Source organism: Pecten maximus, chromosome 8, assembly GCF_902652985.1.
Source record: "Pecten maximus chromosome 8, xPecMax1.1, whole genome shotgun sequence".
In the NCBI taxonomy this organism is placed as follows: Eukaryota; Metazoa; Mollusca; class Bivalvia; order Pectinida; family Pectinidae; genus Pecten; species Pecten maximus.
In genome coordinates, this window is record NC_047022.1 from 11,515,046 (window position 1) to 11,542,845 (window position 27,800).

The 27,800-nt window shown below is 38.5% G+C and overlaps 1 protein-coding gene across 2 annotated transcripts; it reads right to left on the reverse strand.

The window, feature by feature from the left end:
• Window positions 1–169: 169 nt before the first annotated feature.
• Window positions 170–26,011, reverse strand: LOC117332461 (solute carrier family 22 member 3-like). 2 transcript variants are annotated; one of them, XM_033891377.1, is made up of 12 exons: window positions 25,909–26,011; window positions 25,438–25,464; window positions 23,393–23,780; window positions 21,852–22,082; window positions 17,434–17,630; window positions 16,845–17,078; window positions 6,523–6,657; window positions 5,952–6,040; window positions 5,298–5,412; window positions 4,565–4,637; window positions 3,595–3,853; window positions 170–1,176 (listed from the first exon to the last, which is right to left on the reverse strand). In XM_033891377.1, exons 3-11 carry the CDS (start codon window positions 23,759–23,761, stop codon window positions 3,602–3,604), a joined length of 1,695 nt encoding a protein of 564 aa, XP_033747268.1. In that variant the 5' UTR covers window positions 23,762–23,780; window positions 25,438–25,464; window positions 25,909–26,011; the 3' UTR covers window positions 170–1,176; window positions 3,595–3,601. The 2 variants fall into 2 exon arrangements, with proteins under 2 accessions (XP_033747268.1, XP_033747269.1); XM_033891378.1 differs by lacking the exon at window positions 25,909–26,011 and adding an exon at window positions 25,613–25,674.
• Window positions 26,012–27,800: the final 1,789 nt, after the last annotated feature.

Genomic DNA, 27,800 nt, shown 5'->3' on the forward strand with positions numbered 1-27,800 from the left:
AGGGAGACTTTAGCGCCAAATGTAGAAATGTAAATATTGATAAAGTTCATGGTTTACGTTTAAAAATAGGTCACTGCCACAATGAGGAACACATACACTTTTCTGAGAACACAATGATGTCACTTCCTTCAGTATGTGTATTATTTCAAAAAAAAAAAAAAAAAATACGAAATATGTAAAGTCTTTATTGATATTGTAATTAGTCCATACACTGATTAGCAAATCAAACAACGCTTAAAAATTCAAAATATATGTATATAAATGAGTAAATGTGATGTAAACTTCATATATATGTGTATTAATATATATAATGCAAAATATAATCACAAAAATAACCATATTATAAAGTAAATATACTTAAGTCAAAGATATCGCCATGACGACATATGATTTTACGTCATGACATTTAAAGAGAAATTGTAGAAAACATAAATTGAATGTCAACATATCATTACTACATGAAATACGACCCCGGCCATGAAAACACATTTGCTAAATATCCTGAAACCAACTATCAAACTCCTCCTAGATTTAGGTGTTAGGTTCTGAGACATAGATATGGATTCCTAATATTGATTTTCATCAAAGTGTTACACAATAACACATAATAAGTACCTCTATAAGCGCAAAAGTATCGTTTGATAAAAAATATTTTAAAGGGAGATATTTCGTGAGTAATTAAAGAAATCTTCCCTGAATACACTCACTAGACAACATATACCACTCCAGTAAAAATATATAAGATGTACGTATAAAAATACAAAGAAAAAAGTGAAACGGGAAAAGAGAATGTCATAAAGAGGTGAACACGAGATAAAGATATAATAAATACAATGTCACCACGGCATTTTTTTTATATTTCCTGTAGTAAATAATTATACTTTAATATTACACAAAAACTGCCGTCATTAGAAGTAAACACTACTATCACGAACAGTAACAACAAATCCCCTGGTAGACTCTTGTATTATCTAAGCTTTATCTTAAACCGGTGTACATGAATATTATGTACAAAATAAAGTCAGCATTTCTTTAAATTGTATTAATGTACCACCTAACAATAAGACACAATGGGTTAAGAGCTGTTAGAATATCGTATTTCCAAGTATATATTTATAGTATATGTCCATCTTAAGTAGAACACGTTTCCCTTCGTCGTCTGGAGACGATGTTTGCCTGTAAAACACAACCAAAACAGTTAATCGCCTGATGATCTCTGTAATACGATATTTAATGATATCGTGTGCCATACTAAAATATTGCTGAGTACTAAACAATAACATACAATTAACTGGGAGTTTGAGGTTGCAATGCAACAATGAAACATTGAACATCATCTCATAATGCCGACGTTAGATAGCTTCTATGTTCTATATTCAATTAAAAACAAAATCAGGCCTCATGCCCTTTAAGGAAGTTAAATCGATAAGGAATCATCTAAAGTAATATAGCAGAAAAAAAAGTCTTAACACAAAAAAGTATCTCAACAGGTAACATAATGGAAAAGCTTCCTTACTTTATAATCAAATGGTCTTGGCTTCGAATTCTGCTGATTTTGAAAAAGGAAAGAGAACCTTGCAGTGTTTTTGTGTGTAAAACGCTTCTTAAGGAACCATGGTAACTAAGGAATCGATACCAAGTTGATTTGAAGAAAAAAACTTTTCCTAGAATAGCACTAAGCAATTTAAAACCACACGGTATGTCATTATTTTATAAAAAAAAAAAAAAAAAAAAAAATCTGGTCCAACTCTTTGTACCGTAATAAACGAAAACGGTCCATAAAATGCTTAGTATCATTTTGTACAGGGAGATAACTCTTTATAAAAAAAGTATAGTTATGTTTTAATATAGTAAGTATAGATACAATGAAGAACAAAACAGAAGTTAACCCCGGTGTCAATCATATTAACACCATATAACTCACATTATTGCACATTTTGAAGAAAACATAATATTGCATTTACACATAATATCACAATAATTCATTATTCTGCTTGCCATACAACGACCAATCTTTCGTTTTTGAAGATTGAAACCAATTTTAATAGAAATGTAACAAATCTTATAAGGGACCTATCCAGTTTTAATGACAAACCATTCGTGATTGTTCAATGATCAGCTGATAATTAAAACATACAGATATAGTTAAGTACTTAAAAGCTGTCTTGTGTCCGATTGTTGAGGTGAAAAAAAAGGCTTTGAATTCTAATCTTTGATCTCTGTTACATGAAACTGCAATAAATTCTCATAAGAATAAACAAACATTTTTTTTTTTTTTTTTATTGAATTATTACACTGTCACTGTTGAAAATTCATCTGAACCGAAGTGACCAACACTCTACAGTCCCAAAGGAATTTCTTTTATGACAAATGTTTAAAAACAACTTTCCACCTGGTTGTTTATCAAATCAACCCTTAAAATGAACTTACAAAACACAGATGTAGCTAAATACATACATGTAAACATTTCAATCATATCGCATTCAATGTTTGTCATTCATATTCAATCACCAAACCTCCACACTTTGACATGAATAAACATTTATGACCAGATAACCAGATCTGAAATAGGTACATCACCAAGAACTATATGAGTATAATCTTCGGTCTGTCACAGTTAAAACTGGGGTGGAATGTCAATCAGGCCACTGAATATCAACATACACATACACTGTCAAGTATAAATGTATGGACTATAATCATGTATACAACATACACATACACTGTCAAGTATAAATGTATGGACTATAATCATTTATACAACATACACATACACTGTAACATTCACATACACTGTCAAGTATAAATGTATGGACTATAATCATTTATACAACATACACATACACTGTCAAGTATAAATGTATGGACTATAATCATGTATACAACATTCACATACACTGTCAAGTATAAATGTATGGACTATAATCATGTATACAACATACACATACACTGTCAAGTATAAATGTATGGACTATAATCATTTATACAACATACACATACACTGTAACATTCACATACACTGTCAAGTATAAATGTATGGACTATAATCATGTATACAACATTCACATACAGTGTCAAGTATAAATGTATGGACTATAATCATGTATACAACATACACATACACTGCCAAGTATAAATGTATGGACTATAATCATGTATACAACATACACATACACTGTCAAGTATAAATGTATGGACTATAATCATTTATACAACATACACATACACTGTAACATTCACATACACTGTCAAGTATAAATGTATGGACTATAATCATGTATACAACATTCACATACACTGTCAAGTATAAATGTATGGACTATAATCATTTATACAACATACACATACACTGTCAAGTATAAATGTATGGACTATAATTATGATATCATTTATACAACATTCACATACACTGTCAAGTATAAATGTATGGACTATAATCATTTATACAACATTCACATACACTGTCAAGTATAAATGTATGGACTTTAATTATGATATAATTTATACAACATACACATTTACTGACAATACACATTCTAACAGAATAATATATACATATCCTTTTGTTTCATTGAAATACATTAACATACTTACATTGTCTCTACATATGGGTATCCTCACTGAAGCCCTCATTAACAGCCTTGTATTTTTCATTAGGGTGTTTCCCACTGTCCACGTTCTCTGCGTCGTCCTGGTATGTTAGTATCTGTTTACCTTTCATATTTTCTGCTTCTTCAATAGTATCCGGAAGTTTTCGTCCGAGCGTTTCCGGTAAAATCAGCGATGCAAATCCACCAATCACAGCCAACACACCAAATGCTATGATAGGAACCGATTTGTGTGTGTAGTCCCCCTTAATACCAAGATAAGTTAGATCAACCATAAGTGCCATTACTTCAATGACGTACAAAATGGGATAACAAAAAGGAAAGTAAAAACCAGACATAATAATGAAACAAAAATTCGAATTCAAAATCGAAGGCAAAATACGAGCAAAAACGAAGAAAAAATCCAAAAGTTTTGTTCCTGTGGTTCGAATTTTCGTGGTTTTAACAAAAGTTTGCGATATCAGTAAGAGGATTATCTTTTCGTAATGCTATATAATTTTCTTGGGGAAATTTTATGATAATGTATCTAGCAGCTTTCGCGACTTTATTCTTTCTTCACAATAAACATCTTTTACAGTATATAATGACACCAAAATGTTTTTATATAATTTCTGTTCAGGACACAGCGACTGTTTTTTCGAGCTATTTTAAATTTCTCATTTACTTCAGATATCAGTGCTATAAGCCTTTAGCATCACTGACGAGTCCTAGAGGGACGAAACATGTGTATGATTCTTTTTGGCTCTACTGTAAGTCTAGATTTGTTTTAAAGGTGCTAATATCTAGTGTGTTTTTGTATAATCCTTTCAAATACTTATAATATGTGTTTTTGATGCTATTTTTCCTGAAATTCCCTTTAAAATTATCATTGATTTTTTTCTGTGCTTCTTAGTGTCTTTAAAAAATAAAAAGAGATAAATAAAGACAAAAAGAGATATACATATATGTTAACATACCAGAAGTAAAATCTGAGGTGCGAGTAAGCCTCCTACTCTGGTTAGGAAAAAACAGCAGCCCATTCCGATACTCCTGAAAATACACAAAAGTTTTAACTAATGCAATAACTTTTGAACTGGAAAGACCTGATTATGTATACAAATCTATTGTCAGGTATTGCCAACACAACATCAGGCAAGTTTAAAATATCTAATCAATGGTCAAATAATAAGGCCATTTACACAATGATGGCACGTCACGTAATCACGCCACCTAATTTCCATCACTAAAGTAACGCAACCATCCAACCTAGCGTCCACTACTAGAATGACACAACCACGCCACCTAGCGTCCACTACCAGTTTGACGTAAACACGCCACGTAGCGTTCACTATAGGGTGTCATACTCACGCCACCTATCGTCCAAAGTAGAGAGATAACCACTAAAGTGTCGTAACCATTCCATTTAGCGTCCATCACTACTAGAGTGACGTTACCATCTCACTTAGTATTCATCATTCGAGTGTGGCAACCACGCCCTCTAACGTCCACTACTAGAGTAATGTAACAACGCCACCTTGTGTCCACCACAGTGACATCGAAATCTCTTGTTAAGTTTTGGAAGAATGAATAAAAGTTTAATCCATATACTGTTTTTATTCATTTAATGTTGTTTTTTTTCTCAATGTTATCTCATTGTCAAGGAAATCATCAGATAAGAGAATACATTTGTTAATTAGTTACAGCACGTACCTGATGACTGTAGGGTATAACTCGGATGTGTATAGTACTATGACACTGAACACACCACCCATACCAAATCGACCAACGATGGCAAAACTAGTGGATGCCTTAGCTATGTCGTCACCTGTATAAAATGGATTTGATAATGAAAATAAAACAAGTATGAGAGTTTGTTCAACAGCATATGAATTTCTCAGTAGATAAAAGAAAAGCATCCACAGTACCATAGGGGTTACGATCACATACGCTTGTGTAGTGTCAAGGATGATAGAAAATTTTGAAATCGTGCTTACACAAAAAAATGTTCTCTACTTACATGTTATATTTTCTTAAACATGCATTGGTAAATGCCTATGCTTCCTTAAAACCCTGATTGTATATAAAACCTTATCAATTTGGATATATTGAAATGTTCAAAAGGTTTCACAATTAAAGAGGATTGCTGAACAAAAAAAAACTTAAATTTTCGTAAACTGTAAACGTATATTTTTAGCGGTTATTTCATTTTAACGCTTTTCGCTTAATGATGACGACGCTAATATCATATTCTGTTTACAATTTCATACGACATGTATCATTGCTCTAATCTGTTTGAATAGGGTTTTGTCCTAAAAGTTTGTGTGCGCCGAAATAGGACCGTTTGCAATAATTGATTTACTGTACCATCTCCAGCAAAAGGTATCACACCAGCCAGGATACAACAGGATCCACCCACCAGGAAGTAGAAAGCCAGAGGTTTACGTCGGCCGAATCTAAATAACACCCATCATAATGATATCACCACTTCAGAATATGTATTTAATAAATCAAAAGCTGATAATACACAAGAAAGATTTAATCAAATCTAAATGAGTCATCATATTGAAATCACATTTTCAAAATACTTTTTAGCTTTTAAGCAATAAACGTTAATACCATTTCATTGAATAAAATCTTTTAAGCGTCATGCTACGATTTCCGTAGCACTCTTATTATTTTAACAGAAAACATGAAACAATTTCATCTCTGAATATTTTGCTTCGCAGATCTTAGCACAAAGGAATTTGGGCACAGCCTATGGGGCGTAGCCAATAACGCCCTCTCCCGATTTCAATGAGATGCATTTGCAACTTCAACAATTGTATTATATAAATTTTAAAACATTCTTAACTGTTAATTTAGATACATATATTATGTCAATGGGTATACCTTTCTACATTAATCAGTGTCTCGGTTAACTAATACGCTAACATACTTTTTAATGATGTATACAACACCAATGTAGGCGATCATCTCCACCATGGATCCAATAAAGAAGTTGAGATATTTGTCCCCAGCTAGACTAGTCATTTGAAATGTGAGGCCGTAGTATCCAATAGACGTAGTGAACCTGAAAGTACAATACGAATCAGACCATGAATTCCGGAGGAGAAAGAGTTTGATATACTCCTGACAAGTATGATATACCCCTGACAAGGTACGATATACCCCGGACAAGGTACGATATACCCCGGACAAGGTACGATATACCCCGGACAAGGTACGATATACCCCTGACAAGGTACGATATATCCATGACAAGGTATGATATACACCTGACAAGGTACGATACACCCCTGACAAGGTACGATATACCCCTGACAAGGTAAGATGTACCCCTGACAAGGTATGATATACACCTGACAAGGTAGGATATACCGCGGACAAGGTATGATATACCCCGGACAAGGTACGATATACCCCTGACAAGGTATGATATACACCTGACAAGGTATGTTATACCCCTGACAAGGTACGATATACACCTGACCAGGTACGATATACACAGGACAAGGTATGATATACACCTGACAAGGTACGATATACCCCTTACAAAGTATGATATACACCTGACAAGGTACGATACACCCCTGACAAGGTATGATATACACCTAACAAGGTACGATATACCGCGGAAAAGGTACGATATACCCCGGACAAGGTACGATATACCCCGGACAAGGTACGATATACCCCTGACAAGGTATGATATACACCTGACAAGGTACGATACACCCCTGACAAGGTACGATATACCCCTGACAAGGTAAGATATACCCCTGACAAGGTATGATATACACCTGACAAGGTAGGATATACCGCGGACAAGGTATGATATACCCCTGACAAGGTACGATATACCCCGGACAAGGTACGATATACCCCTGACAAGGTATGATATACACCTGACAAGGTATGTTATACCCCTGACAAGGTACGATATACACAGGAAAAGGTACGATATACACAGGACAAGGTACGATATACCCCGGACAAGGTACGATATACCCCTGACAAGGTACGATACACCCCGAACAAGGTACGATATACACAGGACAAGATATGATATACACCTGACAAGGTACGATATACCCCGGCCAAGGTACGATATACACCCGAAAAGGTACGATATACCCCGAACAAGGTACGATATACCGCTGACAAGGTACGATATACTCCGAACAAGGTATGATATACCGCTGACAAGGTACGATATACCCCTGACAAGGTATGATATACCGCTGACAAGGTACGATATACCCCTGACAAGGTATGATATACCGCTGACAAGGTACGATATACCCCTGACAAGGTATGATATACCCATGACAAGGTATGATATACCTCGGACAAGGTATGATATACCGCTGACAAGGTACGATATACCCCTGAGAAGGTATGATATAAACCTGACAAGGTATGATATACCTCGGACAAGGTATGATATACCGCTGACAAGGTACGATATACCCCTGACAAAGTACGATATACCCCGGACAAGGTACGATATACCCCTGATAAGGTACGATGTACCCCTGACAAGGTACGATATACCCTTGACAAGGTACGATATACCCCTGACAAGGTATGATATACCCCTGACAAAGTACGATATAAACCTGACAAGGTACGATATACCCCGAACAAGGTACGATATACCCCGAACAAGGTACGATATACCCCTAACAATGTACGATATACCCCGAACAAGGTACGGTATACCCCGAACAAGGTACGATATACCCCTGACAGGGTACGATATACCCCGAACAAGGTACGATATACCCCTGACAAGGTACGATATACCCCGGACAAGGTACGATATACCCCGAACAAGGTACGATATACCCTTGACAAGGTACGATATACACCTGACAAGGTACGATATATCCCTGACAAGGTATGATATACCCTGACAAGGTACGATATACACCTGACAAGGTACGATATACACCTGACAAGGTACGATATACCCTTGACAAGGTACGGTATACACCTGACAAGGTACGATATACACCTGAAAAGGTATGATATACCCCTGACAAGGTATGATACACACCTGACAAGGTATGATATACACCTGACAAGGTACGATATACACCTGACAAGGTACGATATACCCTTGACAAGGTACGGTATACACCTGACAAGGTACGATATACACCTGAAAAGGTATGATATACCCCTGACAAGGTACGATATACACCTGTCAAGGTATGATATACCCCTGACAAGGTACGATATTAACCTGACAAGGTATGATATACCCCTGACAAGGTACGATATACCCCTGACAAGGTATGATATACCGCTGACAAGGTACGATATACCCCTGAAAAGGTATGATATACCCCTGACAAAGTACGATATACCCCGGACAAGGTACGATATACCCCTGACAAGGTACGATATACCCCTGACAAGGTACGATATACCCCTGACAAGGTATGATATACCGCTGACAAGGTACGATATACCCCTGAAAAGGTATGATATACCCCTGACAAAGTACGATATCCCCGGACAAGGTACGATATACCCCTGACAAGGTATGATATACCCCTGACAAGGTACGATATAAACCTGACAAAGTACGATATACCCCGGACAAGGTACGATATACCCCTGACAAGGTATGAGATGCCCCTGACAAGGTACGGTATACCCCGAACAAGGTACGATATACCCCTGACAGGGTACGATATACCCCGAACAAGGTACGAGATACCGCTGACAAGGTACGATATACCCCGGACAAGGTACGATATACCCCTGACAGGGTACGATATACCCCGAACAAGGTACGAGATACCGCTGACAAGGTACGATATACCCCGGACAAGGTACGATATACCCCGAACAAGGTACGATATACCCCTGACAAGGTATGATACACCACTGACAAGGTATGATATACCGCTGACAAGGTACGATATACCCCTGACAAGGTATAATACACACCTGACAAGGTATGATATACACCTGACAAGGTACGATATACACCTGACAAGGTACGATATACCCTTGACAAGTTACGGTATACACCTGACAAGGTATGATATACCTCTGACAAAGTACGATATACCCCGGACAAGGTACGATATACCCCTGATAAGGTACGATATACCCCTGACAAGGTACGATATACACAGGACAAGGTATGTTATACACCTGACAAGGAATGATATACACAGGACAAGGTACGATATACACAGGACAAGGTATGTTATACACCTGACAAGGTACGATATATACCTGACAAGGTACGATATACACAGGACAAGATACGATATACCCCGGACAAGGTACGATATACACCTGACAAGGTACGATATACCCCGGAAAGGATATGATATACACAGGACAAGGTACGATATACCCCGGTTAAGGTACGATATACCCCGGACAGGATATGATATACACAGGACAAGGTACGATATACCCCGGTTAAGGTACGATATACCCCGGACAAGGTACGATATACCCCGGACAAGGAACGATATACCCTGGACAAGGTACGATATACCCCTGACAATGTATGATATACCCCGGACAAGGTACGATATACAGGACAAGGTACGATATACCCCTGACAAGGTACGATATACCCCGAACAAGGTACGAGATACCGCTGACAAGGTACGATATACCCCGGACAAGGTACGATATACCCGGACAAGGTACGATATGCCCCGAACAAGGTATGATCTACCCCTGACAAGGTACGATATACCCCGAACAAGGTACGATATACCCCTAACAAGGTACGATATATCCCGAACAAGGTACGATACACCCCTGACAAGGTACGATATACCCCGAACAAGGTACGAGATACCGCTGACAAGGTACGATATACACCTGACAAGTTACGATATACCCCTGACAAAGTACGATATATACCTGACAAGGTATGATATACCCTTGTCAAGGTACGATATACACCTGACAAGGTATGATATAAACCTGACAAGGTACGATATACCCTTGTCAAGGTACGATATACACCTGACAAGGTATGATATACCCTTGTCAAGGTACGATATACACCTGACAAGGTATGATATAAACCTGACAAGGTACGATATACCCTTGTCAAGGTACGATATACACCTGACAAGGTATGATATACCCCTGCCAAGGAACGATGTTAACCTTACAAGGTATGATATACCCCTGACAAGGTATGTTATACACCTGACAAGGTATGATATACCCTTGACAAGGTACGATATACACCTGACAAGGTACGATATACCCTTGACAAGGTACGATATACCCCTACCAAGGTACGATATACCCCGAACAAGGTACGAGATACCGCTGACAAGGTACGATATACCCCTGACAAGGTACGATATACCCCGAACAAGGTACGAGATACCGCTGACAAGGTACGATATACCCCGGACAAGGTACGATATACCCGGACAAGGTACGATATGCCCCGAACAAGGTATGATCTACCCCTGACAAGGTACGATATACCCCGAACAAGGTACGATATACCCCTAACAAGGTACGATATACCCCGAACAAGGTACGATATACCCCTGACAAGGTACGATATACCCCGAACAAGGTACGAGATACCGCTGACAAGGTACGATATACCCCTGACAAGGTACGATATACACCTGACAAGGTATGATATACCTCTGACAAAGTACGATATACCCCGGACAAGGTACGATATACCCCTGATAAGGTACGATATACCCCTTACAAGGTACGATATACACAGGACAAGGTATGTTATACACCTGACAAGGAATGATATACACAGGACAAGGTACGATATACACAGGACAAGGTATGTTATACACCTGACAAGGTACGATATACACCTGACAAGGTACGATATACACAGGACAAGATACGATATACCCCGGACAAGGTACGATATACACCTGACAAGGTACGATATACCCCGGACAGGATATGATATACACAGGACAAGGTACGATATACCCCGGTTAAGGTACGATATACCCGGACAAGGTACGATATACCCCGGACAAGGAACGATATACCCCGGACAAGGTACGATATACCCCTGACAATGTATGATATACCCCGGACAAGGTACGATATACAGGACAAGGTACGATATACCCCTGACAAGGTACGATATACCCCTGACAAGGTATGATATACACCTGACAATGTATGATGTACCCCTGACAAGGTATGATATACACCTGACAATGTATGATGTACCCCGGACAAGGTACGATATACCCCTGACAAGGTACGATATACACCTGACAAGGTACGATATACCCCTGACAAGGTATAATATACTCCGGACAAGGTACGATATACCCCTGACAAGGTACGATATACAGGACGAGGTACGATATAAACCTGACAAGGTACGATTACCCCGGACAAGGTACGATATACACCTGACAAGGTACGATATACCCCGGACAAGGTACGATATACACCTGACAAGGTACGATATACCCCTGACAAGGTATGATATAAACCTGACAAGGAACGATATACACCTGACAAGGTATGATATACACCTGACAAGGTATGATATACCCCTGAGAAGGTATGATATACCCCGGACAAGGTATGATATACCGCTGACAAGGTACGATATACCCCTGACAAGGTACGATATACCCCGGACAAGGTACGATATACACCTGACAAGGTACGATATACCCCTGACAAGGTATGATATAAACCTGACAAGGAACGATATAAACCTGACAAGGTACGATTACCCCGGACAAGGTACGATATACACCTGACAAGGTATGATACACCCCTGACAAGGTATGATACACACCTGACAAGGTATGATATACCCCTGACAAGGTATGATATACCCCTGCCAAGGTACGATGTTAACCTGACAAGGTATGATATACCCTTGACAAGGTACGATATACACCTGACAAGGTACGATATACCCTTGACAAGGTACGATATACCCCGAACAAGGTACGAGATACCGCTGACAAGGTACGATATACCCCTGACAAGGTACGATATACCCGGACAAGGTACGATATGCCCCGAACAAGGTATGATATACCCCTGACAAGGTACGATATACCCCGAACAAGGTACGATATACCCCTAACAAGGTAAGATATACCCCGAACAAGGTACGATATACCCCTGACAAGGTACGATATACCCCGAACAAGGTACGATATACCCCTAACAAGGTACGATATACCCCGAACAAGGTACGATATACCCCTGACAAGGTACGATATACCCCGAACAAGGTATGAGATACCGCTGACAAGGTACGATATACCCCTGACAAGGTACGATATACCCCGGACAGGGTACGATATACCCCGAACAAGGTACGATATACCCCTGACAAGGTATGATACACCACTGACAAGGTATGATATACCGCTGACAAGGTACGATATACCCCTGACAAGGTACGATATACCCCTGACAAGGTATGATACACACCTGACAAGGTATGATATACACCTGACAAGGTACGATATACACCTGACAAGGTACGATATACCCTTGACAAGTTACGGTATACACCTGACAAGGTATGATATACCTCTGACAAAGTACGATATACCCCGGACAAGGTACGATATACCCCTGATAAGGTACGATATACCCCTGACAAGGTACGATATACACAGGACAAGGTATGTTATACACCTGACAAGGAATGATATACACAGGACAAGGTACGATATACACAGGACAAGGTATGTTATACACCTGACAAGGTACGATATACACCTGACAAGGTACGATATACACAGGACAAGATACGATATACCCCGGACAAGGTACGATATACACCTGACAAGGTACGATATACCCCGGACAGGATATGATATACCCCGGACAAGGTACGATATACACCTGACAAGGTACGATATACCCCTGACAAGGTATGATATAAACCTGACAAGGAACGATATACACCTGACAAGGTATGATATACACCTGACAAGGTATGATATACCCCTGAGAAGGTATGATATACCCCGGACAAGGTATGATATACCGCTGACAAGGTACAATATACCTCTGACAAGGTACGATATACCCCGGACAAGGTACGATATACACCTGACAAGGTACGATATACCCCTGACAAGGTATGATATAAACCTGACAAGGAACGATATAAACCTGACAAGGTACGATTACCCCGGACAAGGTACGATATACACCTGACAAGGTATGATACACCCCTGACAAGGTATGATACACACCTGACAAGGTATGATATACCCCTGACAAGGTACGATATAAACCTGACAAGGTATGATATACCCCTGCCAAGGTACGATGTTAACCTGACAAGGTATGATATACCCTTGACAAGGTACGATATACACCTGACAAGGTACGATATACCCTTGACAAGGTACGATATACCCCGAACAAGGTACGAGATACCGCTGACAAGGTACGATATACCCCTGACAAGGTACGATATACCCGGACAAGGTACGATATACCCCGAACAAGGTATGATATACCCCTGACAAGGTACGATATACCCCGAACAAGGTACGATATACCCCTAACAAGGTAAGATATACCCCGAACAAGGTACGATATACCCCTGACAAGGTACGATATACCCCGAACAAGGTACGATATACCCCTAACAAGGTACGATATACCCCGAACAAGGTACGATATACCCCTGACAAGGTACGATATACCCCGAACAAGGTATGAGATACCGCTGACAAGGTACGATATACCCCTGACAAGGTACGATATACCCCGGACAAGGTACGATATACCCCGAACAAGGTACGATATACCCCTGACAAGGTATGATACACCACTGACAAGGTATGATATACCGCTGACAAGGTACGATATACCCCTGACAAGGTACGATATACCCCTGACAAGGTATGATACACACCTGACAAGGTATGATATACACCTGACAAGGTACGATATACACCTGACAAGGTACGATATACCCTTGACAAGTTACGGTATACACCTGACAAGGTATGATATACCTCTGACAAAGTACGATATACCCCGGACAAGGTACGATATACCCCTGATAAGGTACGATATACCCCTGACAAGGTACGATATACACAGGACAAGGTATGTTATACACCTGACAAGGAATGATATACACAGGACAAGGTACGATATACACAGGACAAGGTATGTTATACACCTGACAAGGTACGATATACACCTGACAAGGTACGATATACACAGGACAAGATACGATATACCCCGGACAAGGTACGATATACCCCGGACAAGGTACGATATACACAGGACAAGATACGATATACACCTGACAAGGTACGATATACCCCGGACAGGATAAGATATACACAGGACAAGGTACGATATACCCCGGTTAAGGTACGATATACCCCGGACAAGGTACGATATACCCCGGACAAGGAACGATATACCCCGGACAAGGTACGATATACCCCTGACAATGTATGATATACCCCGGACAAGGTACGATATACAGGACAAGGTACGATATACCCCTGACAAGGTACGATATACCCCTGACAAGGTATGATATACACCTGACAATGTATGATGTACCCCTGACAAGGTATGATATACACCTGACAATGTATGATGTACCCCGGACAAGGTACGATATACCCCTGACAAGGTACGATATACACCTGACAAGGTACGATATACCCCTGACAAGGTATAATATACTCCGGACAAGGTACGATATACCCCTGACAAGGTACGATATACAGGACAAGGTACGATATAAACCTGACAAGGTACGATTACCCCGGACAAGGTACGATATACACCTGACAAGGTACGATATACCCCGGACAAGGTACGATATACACCTGACAAGGTACGATATACCCCTGACAAGGTATGATATAAACCTGACAAGGAACGATATACACCTGACAAGGTATGATATACACCTGACAAGGTATGATATACCCCTGAGAAGGTATGATATACCCCGGACAAGGTATGATATACCGCTGACAAGGTACGATATACCCCTGACAAGGTACGATATACCCCGGACAAGGTACGATATACACCTGACAAGGTACGATATACCCCTGACAAGGTATGATATAAACCTGACAAGGAACGATATAAACCTGACAAGGTACGATTACCCCGGACAAGGTACGATATACACCTGACAAGGTATGATACACCCCTGACAAGGTATGATACACACCTGACAAGGTATGATATACCCCTGACAAGGTACGATATAAACCTGACAAGGTATGATATACCCCTGCCAAGGTACGATGTTAACCTGACAAGGTATGATATACCCTTGACAAGGTACGATATACACCTGACAAGGTACGATATACCCTTGACAAGGTACGATATACCCCGAACAAGGTACGAGATACCGCTGACAAGGTACGATATACCCCTGACAAGGTACGATATACCCGGACAAGGTACGATATGCCCCGAACAAGGTATGATATACCCCTGACAAGGTACGATATACCCCGAACAAGGTACGATATACCCCTAACAAGGTACGATATACCCCGAACAAGGTACGATATACCCCTGACAAGGTACGATATACCCCGAACAAGGTACGATATACCCCTAACAAGGTACGATATACCCCGAACAAGGTACGATATACCCCTGACAAGGTACGATATACCCCGAACAAGGTATGAGATACCGCTGACAAGGTACGATATACCCCTGACAAGGTACGATATACCCCGAACAAGGTACGAGATAGCGCTGACAAGGTACGATATACCCCGAACAAGGTATGATATACCCCGGACAAGGTACGATATACCCCTGACAAGGTACGATATACCCCTGACAAGGTACGATATACCCCTGACAAGGTATGATACACACCTGACAAGGTATGATATACACCTGACAAGGTGTGATATACACCTGACAAGGTATGATATACCCCGGACAAGGTACGATATACCCCGGACAAGGTACGATATACCCCTGACAAGGTACGATATACCGCGGACAAGGTACGATATACCCCGGACAAGGTACGATATACCCCTGACAAGGTACGATATACTCCGGACAAGGTACGATATACCCCTAACAACGTACGATATACCCCGGACAAGGTACGATATACCTCGGACAAGGTACGATATACCCCTGACAAGGTACGATATACCCCTGACAAGGTATCACAAAGTGTTAAAGAAACAAATGCAAATCGATTTGTCCATCCTAACTCTGATAGTACAGATAAACAATTAACTCTGTTACCAAAGAAAAAACATCAGGAATGTCCTGTTTCTGATGACTGATGTTTTCATCAGGTCCAGGGCAGTAAACTGTTTCCTGCTTTTGTCTTGGAAAGGCACACCTTCCTTTCGAATGGCAGCCATGATGTCAGCCGGATATGGTAACTTGTTGAACTTTGCAATTCTCTTCACAACATGTTCTGCATCGTCGAACCGCCCTTTCATGACCAACCATCTTGGCGATTCTGGGACCCAACTGTTAGGATAGTGTAGCATTAAGAATTCAATGTGAATAAATAAACAAACAACAAGAACGAAAAAGTGAATAGCATCTCTCCTTGATATGAGTTTTGAAATAGATGCAGTATAATCCGAATTTACAATTGCATAGTATAGCGTGTGATCGTCCTTCTAAGAACTCGTCAGTGATGCTATCGGCTAAAAATGTGGAAGGTCGTCTGCTTACATACAGTTTCCTTTAAAAGTTTAAAATGATACATCTGGCTAGGGAGAATACACTTTTTACTTTTTTTTTTTTACAATACATTATATATATAAATGTATACTGCTTAGCATAATTAAGGCACTTAGTCTGTCGCACGGTATTTTACCATATATAGAACACCAGCAGGATGGGAGAGAGAGTTATGGCCAGTTGTATGTATCTCCAGGTTTGGATGAAATAGGCTAACCCGGCCAGGATAAGTACCCCGGCACCCCAGTAGCACTCGAACACTGCTCCTGCCATTCCTCGATACTCCCGCACCGCAATCTCCATCACCAGGGCAACCGTTGATGTCTGCAGCCCCTGATAATGTATGGGATAGAGGAAATTTTAAGTTAATCAAGCAGGTAACGATGTGATCCGTGGACGGAGAACATTGATCATTCCATAGGGTTTATTGGTTATATCCCATGCAGGAGCGGGGGGAAATATGCTTGCTTGCTGTATCTCTATTGTCGTTTGTTCAGGAGACATTTGAGACGCTGAAGAATCGGACATTGTCCCCATTGCAAGACTAGGTATCTTAAATCTTTTTTTTTTTCTTTACTCTGTCTGTTGTTTGTTTTCTTACTCGTGGTGCCTACTCATATAAAACTGGCTGTTGCGAAGACGTTAAACCGTAAGACGTTCAGAACAAAAAGCAAGACAAAACATTTATATTATCAACAAGTCACATATCCGCAGCGTATGTCATTTTCAGTTTTCCTCTAATATTGAATACCGTATTTTACTAGTGTTTTGATATCATGTCTGTGAAAGCCCCATATTACTCCACTGTCATTTAATCTTCCTAACCAGTCCACATTCACCAAGGTGCACCATTATACCGTCATAGGTCACCGGTTTGACTTCCTCTTTATCCTAATGTAGGCACAAGATATATATATAACCCTTCTAATATAACCGCGTGAAGTGTACTATCAAATTACCATGGAAATGAAATACTGCATACTTTATAATGCAAAGACATTTCATCTGATGTTGTATTTTTAACATGTGTGATATATTTCAGCTGATGCCCTTAGAATTACTGATGCATTTTTGTAGTTATATATATATCTTTTTGACCCTGAAATTTGACGTAGTATATACATAAATCATTGTGATGTGTTCGCCTATACACAGTCTGTTATGCGTGACCGCATTGAATCGCGAGCTTGTTTGTTGAGTTTCCTATCGGGATAACTCACTTCACACATTGAATGCTGTCTATTATTCTACATTGGGTAGCCTACGAGCTATCTAGAGGATATAGGGTGAATGGTCAGTCGTTTTATTAAACACACAAATCATTACATATACAATATAGATACATGTATATATATCGAATATTTCATCATTCTGAATACATTTTGATGATTTTTGTTGACGTGAAAACCGTTAAAACAAGCGTACCCTACGTCGTATCCTGGTCCAAATCAGTAGCCTTTGTGCCCACCCCTGGCATCAGTCGCTGCTCTTACTCTCCTTAACATTGACCCCACCAAGGTGTTCATTGCCCTTTGAGGGATATTAGTCCACTTCTGAGTAAGGGCATGCGTGAGGTGAGCGACGTTATTCGGGACTTGACACGCTTCCTTACCCTCCTGTCAAGCTCGTTACACAAATACTCGATTGGGGACATATCTGGCCTGTATGTAACACATATGTCCACAGCATAACATACTCAGCCCCGAATCCGTCACCTTCCGTTACGCAAGCGTCAGAATATCGCTCACCACGACGTCGATATACACGTTTAATTGTCGTCCATCTGACCTGTAACGCGGAAAGCGAGACTCGTCAGTGAACAACACGCGTCAACAGGGGTCAAACGAATCCGATTAGGTTCGTCGCCTCTACGAAAATGACGGACCAATACAGTGACGTCGTGGCCTTAAATGACTCCCGCAACCGAGTCCTTACCGTTCTTGGAACTCTGTCCGATCATGCGTGTCGACAATCGGTTACGAAGGTGTGAGAGACATATGCTTCAATCTTGACGTCGTGACGTAATGCGCGGGCGTCTGCTCCTCGGACGGTCACCCAATCTCCCTGTGGCTCAGAGACGCTTAACGGGATATTGTTGTCTCATGTACGCCATATTGATGGGCTACATTACGTTGCGAATGCCCCTGTATTATCAGAGCAATGATCCTTCCCCTATCGACTTCACACAATCGCGACATTTCGCTGTACAATCGCTTCGGACAGAAATGTTGTGTAACTGATCTGTACTGTTCCAATGTTCGATCTGCAAAGATCTATACCAGCACATAAATGCAAGAGTACCTTGGATGCACGCTTTCACTGGTCATGGTTGAATAAATTTTCACTGAAGAACATTTTACAGTGCAGGGACATAGCTCAGTTTAAAATTTTATTTAATTTTGACAACGTGTCTAAAAGTTATATCATAAACTTGCGTTTCTGCTTTTTGCTAGTATAATAGTTATATTTCATATGTAATGATGTATATACACAAATCTTGAAACTGCGTTTTATTTGATCTGTTTAAAAACAGAGCTTATTTTATAATGCAAATAATGTACAAAAATTGTAAAATGTTACATTTAACACAGTTATTATATTCCTTTCTTATCACATCATTATATTGACATCTTAGACAATAAATCTAATTTACGATATTTGCTAGAAAATCGTCCTTAGAGTAGCCTTCATCTAACTGATCAAATCCCCTGTTATCCTTTTTTCAATTCATCCAGAAAATAAGGTTGATTCCATTCATCATTGTTTTCGATTTTATCGATAAGTTTAAGAACGTCGCGCTTTCGCCTCTTTTGTCCAGTGCATATTATTTTTATATTGAGCTCCGATATCGGACTCCTCACTTGTTTCCGTACAAGCATGAACTAATCAGAAATATTAAGAATATCTTTGAATATTCACATTCGGAAGAATTGGTCTCGAATTCGAGTTGATATCAGTAGATGGAGACATTCATCCTTTTGTACCTAAAGAGCCAAAAATCCATAATGGATTTCTAAGTTTTCAGAGATAAAGCTTTTTTCATGATAATAGGTGGTAACAGTCTAAAACGTTTAAAATTGCCTGTGTCTTTTTGTACATGTACACTACATTTGCAATTATGTCCTTTTTAGGTATGCATAAGATGTCATTTTGAAGGTCAATGTGTTTCTCCTACCTTGTATGATGTTGGATAAACAAAGAACAACTGTCATCGTATCCGGGCCTTAATGCTTTTGCATTGTACATGCATTATAAGTCGAGCGGTAACAGGCCGCGGTTACATTGTTATTCAGTAATGCCCATAACCTTGACGTCATAGCGAAACTAGATATGCTAAGTGTTAAATAGATGTTACACAACAAGTGGCTGTTGAATATTTACAAAAACATGAGTTTAAGCGATGTTTTTTATAATAACTAACAAATGCGACAGAAATACTATATACTGTACAACAACCACGAGTTTGTGTGACCTATTTGTACTTGTTTTGTGTATAGCATGTGTTCTTTTAAACAGAGATGTAAGAATAAAACCTAAAGTGAAATACCGCTTATAAATATGCAAAACTGACAATTTTGGAAATATGTGCAGATATTACAATTTAATATTAATCATGATAAATTATTAGCAAGTTTAGTATTTTTAAAGCAATAATTTGATAGAAATGTATATAAAAATTAATTATCTCACAACAACCTCGTGAAGTGGCCTTCCAGTGTTAGCCAATCAAAACCCATTGAACCTCGTGGTTGTAAATTAGTACTGGTCAAAGGTCACCTTATCAACCAGTCAAATCGCGTTTAGAATTTGATCACGTGTGGTATAAACTGTTTGTTATTCAACAGTTGAAATGAATATTGCATGCCTTAAAAGTTTAATAACACTCGTACACCTATTCTGGTAGAAACATTTTTTGGCCATCTTTGTCAAATTCTCGTTTCAATTCCTTAACATCATCGGCACTAGTGATAATAAATAGAGGAGGAAATGTCTTTAGAAATACATGCATCACAGCTTATGATTTGGTATATTTCATGAATGAGGTAATATATTGATATATCATGCGTGTGGCTAATATCGGGTATCTTTCACGAGGTCTTTACATGAAATGCATGAAATATAAGCAAATTATAAGAAGTAGGAATGTGATTGTTTGGAACCCCCCTGGATGTCCAAGTCGTGGCAGTAGTTCATCAAGAGCAACTGTCTTGGTTTTAAATACATAAATTTCATTTTTAAACATTATTACAAAAAGGTAAAAAAAAAAATACAGGTATGATCCATGTACTCTTGAATTGAGCTACATGATTAGGCAAATGTACAGTACATGTATGTGCTGTCATTGATTTGGTTAAAAAAAAGGTTATTTCACATGTTAACTATAATGACAGATATTTTCACTGTAATTAAGACTTTCTATGCATTTAAACGAATCAATTGTAATAAAGACTACCTCATCCTTTATCCAGGCACATACATTTTCGTTTTAGAAGTCATGATAATATAACGATGTTTATATTTCTATATTTCCGATAAGACAAGTGATCAATTTACCTGAATAAACACCCCTTGGAAAAATCTCAAAACAGCAAAGGCGGTGAATGTTGTTACAAAGTATATGCCAATCCCTATGGCAACAGGAACGTACAGGCATATCAGCATAGTCCACTTCCGCCCAAAAAAGTCAGCGATATGCCCGAACACCACACCTCCGGTCATCACTCCAAGGAAGTAAATAGTTGTGGCCAGCTTTCCCAGGTACACATCGTCACATACTAAATCCCACTGTTAAAAACCCAATCATAGGAATTACTGTAAAACATAAACTTTGATAGCAACATTCTCTCGTAGATTCATACCATTTAGCATGCTTCGTGATAGAAACCTTCGTGTATGCTCTATATAAGTTAAATTGTAGGTCGTTATAGCTTCATATGTTGTATTAAAAATGTCAGGGTTCCTGATCGACCAAGGAAAAATTGTGTACTTCTATGCAATAAATAATTCATGTTTTCGAGTATATATCCTACTACAGATACCGGAATCGATAAATCAACTGTCATTATAATTGTTTTAAAGACTTTAAAGAAAAATACAGATAACATATCCCTATCGAGAGTTCCACAGGTAAATGAAGGATGAATAATTATGTTTTCTCTAACCATTATTAGGTGTATCTACACATTCAGTGTTGTGAAATTCCCTAATCTCACTCAAATGTTTAGACGGGTAGATTCCCCTTTCACTATAACTGTATGACGCCGCGGCAACAATTTACTGGCGTTACTTCGTAGATGCAATGATATAGTGTCCATTTAACATATAGGAGAGGAAAATAGGTTTAGGGGTGTCATATTTAAGCGTAGGTGGTTTTTATTTATATCATTTGGATGAATGACTGGACAGGAAACGAATGAAGGATTTATTAAGGAAAGAATATTGATATATTGAAACTATTTCGATTTTTAATTCAATCTACAACTATAGCTTAGCAAAATTATTATCAATGAAACAAGTATTCTGGCTATTACTAAAGCAATACATGTCCCCTACCGGCCCCCGTAAAAATATAGTAACAGTGATCTTGACCTTGACCCACAAACCCTGAAACTCGAACTTGATCTGTAGCTACTCATTCTGAAGTTACACACCATTTTTCACCAATATACCTTGAAGCATGGCTGAGAAAATTGCGGAAAACTGGTTTCAACGGTAGGGAACTAATAATAGTGCAGAATGTGTTGATTGTATGGTATGTATGGAGATTAATGGCCTTCCTGTGGACGGACATAAATTGTTTGTATGAAGGCTGACCCATAGGCCCAAACAACGGCAGCCTTTAAATGTGGATTTGTTTCAGAAGTATACAATATTGGTGTTTTAATTGAAAAAAAAGGTTTAGAGAAAAAAAACCATTTAGTCCCTAGTGGCCATAGACTGGGAGGGTTGTGGGGAAGGGATTGATTCTCAATCTCCTAGAAAGATTCTTAAGCTGCCAAGCACTCGTGCTGTGTTTGTCAGCTTTAGAGTCCCTCTAGTGTTGTGATCCCCAGTTTCACCTCTCAACTGGGTTGATAAATCATATCAGTCCATACCTCTGTGATGATGGTAGTCTCCCGATCCGTATAAGGAGTGAAGCTCCACATCCCATTTGGATCAGTCTTGCACGTGATTGTCGTATTTTGTCCATTACCCAAGATGTAGGATGTAGTACATTTCCCGTACGTCACACCAAGAATGGTAGTGTTACCAGCCTCTATGGCTCTGTCTTGACACTGATGTTTGGGCGTTGAGCCGTAAAACGCCATACAAACGTGGTTAAAACATACTGTAAAATAGTTCAATGCAAGAAGTAGGAATGTAATTGTTTGGAACTTCCCTGGATGTCCAAGTCGTGGCAGTAGTTCATCCAGGGCCACTGTCTTGGTTTTCATCTTCCCGAGGTCAGCTTTTCCCTCCGACATGACTAAGGTACTATGGTATCTGTAGAATATGCAGAACAGAAAGGATAATTAGAAATGTGTCTTTTTTAACGTTAATGACAAAAGTGCACTTAAATGTTAGCGACGACAGAATATACTTGAGCTCGTGTGGCAATAAAGCAAAACCCTAAATAAATATGAGATGTAGTTTAGAGCAAAATAAATTTCAATTAGAGCGACTGTATTTTTCTACATCTGTAGAGGTATTGTGCTGAAGCTACATTTAGAAGCTCACATCATTAACCAATGCCCATGCATGAAATACCTGAATAATCAGCTTAACAACATACTACAATCCCCTCCAGTATCATCAGCATCGGTCTAATAACATTATATCTTCCGTCAATGTTAATATAAACCACGAAAACCTAATGTGTGGAGTTGAAAATATAGACAATTACATGTATGAACGCAGCTCTCGCAATGTAGACAAACCTTAAAAAGCAAACAAACCAGCACCTTTTCTTGTTCGTGACACATTAAAAGGCTCTACAATAGTTGAATAAAGCCTAGCAAACGACTGCTACCTGCGAGTACAGAAGTATGGAGGCAAAAGTTCATTTTATGAATAGGACACAAGATACCCATCTTAAAAATACGTTCACTGGCGATACAATTTTGTTTGACAGGAGCAGTCTAGTCAGAGCATAGTCAACTTATGAGTAATTTTTGGTACAATTACACCAGAGTTAATTGAATAATCGGCGAAGCTAGTGCTGTAAAACTCATCCAGCGTTCCATTGTAAACAGACGTATATGATACAATTTTATAATTTGATGTTCGTTGTGTATATTAAATATGATAATTGGTCCTTGCAATAAAAAGCATATAATGAGTCAATCGCAGTTATATAATTATACAAAAACAGCGATCAAATGTAAATGTTAGCACCTATGTTTATATGAAGAACGATGCATTTTACTGAAAGATTTATACAGAAATGGAAGATAGTTATAACACCGTTACTTTTGAACAAATCAAAAATGATTTCAATAAAATATCCAAACAGAAAAGGGAAAAAAGACCGACTCTGCAGGGAGCTATTTTAGTTGCCTCATAAATAACACACACCAGGGCGCTCTTAATTTGCCCGAACATGTAGGCGATCTCTGTGGATGACAGTGATCAGTTCAGAAATAAGGTACTTCAGTTCACCTTAATAAGATATATATGTTTGCACAAAATAAACTGTACACATACTTTGCTAGAATGAATAACGTTGGACGGATAGGTTTTCACCAACGCTTACCTGGGCCCAGTTGTTCAGGCTAATCACATTTTAACAACATTTTTCAAATCCAGATATACATTTATAATAATTTCTGGTAGAAGTAACTTGACAAAACTTAATGAAATTCTGTAATTCTTAATTCTCTTTCAACTGGCTTAATGTAAAGATGATATACTCACAGGTTTTGCAGGAAATGAGAAATGAAATTTTCAGTAATCAAGTGATTAAGCTAATCCCCTTTTGAACAACTGAGCCTTGGATGATATTTAGGTTTTAACATGATAATTAGAATTAAACATTATACAATTAGCATGGTAGGTATGTGCACGAACGTCAGATAATACAATTAGTAAATGAAGTAGAAGACATTATCTTAAACACTCATTGCAGACTTTGCATCGATATCACCATAAAAATCTTACTCACCTTCAAATCTTCATGGAAGTATCAAAACTACAATAAAAACAGAAAGAAAAATAGAAATATGTTACTTTTTCAGAATAGTCTTAAAACATACAACAGTATTTTGTTCTGCTGTCAACACATTTTACAGGTGATAGATATGCCAACTACACATTGTAATTGTAATATGTATGTTTACCTGTCTCCAGTCATGAAGTAGTCAACTAACAGGTAAGAAATGTGTTGATCAAATAGTCGCCCGGATTAAGATATAAATAGATTTTTAATCGAGTTCTACCTGAGGCAACGCATCGCTATATTATCATATTACCTTACTTCAATGACTAAGTTTAAGTTTATTTATAAGGAATATAAATGTGACATAATTTTTAACCAAACCAGACAGTTGTGAGTTTCAAAACATTTGTAGATATCAAAGGTTTGGAAATGATAAATATGTTCTGCTTCAGATCATATATCTACACTACAACCTACCTTATGGTGATACGAGTGCCCTAGACAGCCAGGTACGGGACAGGACTGGGCAGTCACACATTCAACTATATGATGAGTAATGTCATGCAGTGTGTGCCTAGGCTAGCAACAATGGTTTACTCGTTTCGCTGGTGAAATTACTTGTGACGAAAAACACCCATATGTCCCCTTTAAACATTTATAGCACCGTACCTCTAAATAGCTAGATGATGCAATAAGGTATTTATGATACAACTCAAGCAACATAAAATGTCAATAAACGGTGAAACCCGAACTCGTTCAAGAGATGATGGTTGTAAGTGAACATGGACTTCAAACTATATAGCAACAGATACCTCAGTTTTTACCCTATGCAAACTCATAAAAAAGATACGATGGTTGTGAGTAAATGTAAGAGGTTTTAGGAAAAGTGGATAACTAATTAAGTCGGTAGGGCTAGGACGTCGAAAATATATTCATAGTAACAATGACCTCATTTTACCCAATATTGTTGAAACGCGAACTTGTAGAAGATATGACGGTTTTGAATAAGATCATGTCATGAAATATAATATTAATGAAACCATTAAAAACTATAACATAACTGCGTAAATATTTTAGCATGTAAACAGTCCATAAGTGCTGTTGGGGCAAAAGGAAAGAACATTCGGACAGAAGATTAGGAAAATCAAAATCGGCCTACACAAGTGCTGAAATAAAGAAAAGGGCCCGTAATGTAATCAACAGGGTGACTGGATGTTGTATAGTTTTAAACCTACATCATAAGCGTGTATTTAGTACAAGTGTACCACCATCCCTAAATCATAACGTAACAAGCATATTTACGGCAAACCTGAACGTTAACCAGCAGAGCGTACCTACATGCAACCATTAAAAATTATACAAATGATAAATAGGTAATTACTACCTTTAAAGCTACACAAGCAATAGAATCTGCATCAAAATTGACTCTACTAGACTTCAACTGCCAATGGGTCGTAAAACAATTAAAAAAAAAGATCCCTTATCGTATAGTTGTTTCGTCCCTCTAAGGATACCTTGACGACATCAGCGTGAAAATCAAGATGAGAAGTCATGAAAATGATGATGGACAACAAAACGTTATAGTGCTACATTGGGTCTTTTTTCACCAGTTATTTTGGGATATCGTATCATTTTAAAACAGTTACAGAACTTTCTGAAAGCAGGAAACAGCAAAAAAATGAATCACTAATCATCCAATTGTTTCATCGAAACCGAAACAATTATCAAACAATTAATAATAAGAATTATGATTAGAAAAAAAACAACAATACAATCATTATAACTAAACCATAATTCAACCTTTGAAAAAGTACCAAGATAATACGATCATGTGTTCCGGAGGAGTGAGCGTCTTCTATTTTATCTTCGATACGCACCTTACAAATCTATATCAAATCTGAATTAAGTCAAAATCTCCAATGAAAGCCAAGGTAGTCACAACAGAACCACTAGCCAAGCCAACAGGGACCAATCAAGTCTGACTTCATATAAAGTCAGACTTGTTCTCATAAAGAAATAAAATGTTCCCCAACGGAATCATGATGTCAAACATAAAACTTTCCTATGGTCTTCATCAACTTGCATCTATCGAAATATTCTGTTGTTAATTTCTCCCTCGGCATCTGACACATATTGACATCTTAAAGATACTGTCATAAGTGTTCAATTATTTCCCTTGGCATATAGGCCACAACTTTTACATTAACATTGAGGACAGTGCAAATATATATACACTGTACATGTATATCGATGCCATGAAGGAATAATGTTAATGGACTGTAAATTAACCGAGATACATTTTGTAGTTAAGTACTAATTTAGCTAATTGTGTATTGTTGATATAGGTTTAAAAGAAAATCGGGACAAAA

What these genes read in the sequence shown, in the direction of transcription:
- LOC117332461 (XM_033891377.1), bottom strand. Translation starts at nt 23,761, where the DNA reads ATGTCGGAGGGAAAAGCTGACCTCGGGAAGATGAAAACCAAGACAGTG. An exon ending in TCCAAGGGGTGTTTATTCAG is followed by an intron (nt 17,631 to 21,851) that starts GTAAATTGATCA and finishes ATACATTATCAG; the next exon opens with GGGCTGCAGACATCAACGGT. An exon ending in CTGCTGGTGTTCTATATATG is followed by an intron (nt 17,079 to 17,433) that starts GTAAAATACCGT and finishes CTATCCTAACAG; the next exon opens with TTGGGTCCCAGAATCGCCAA.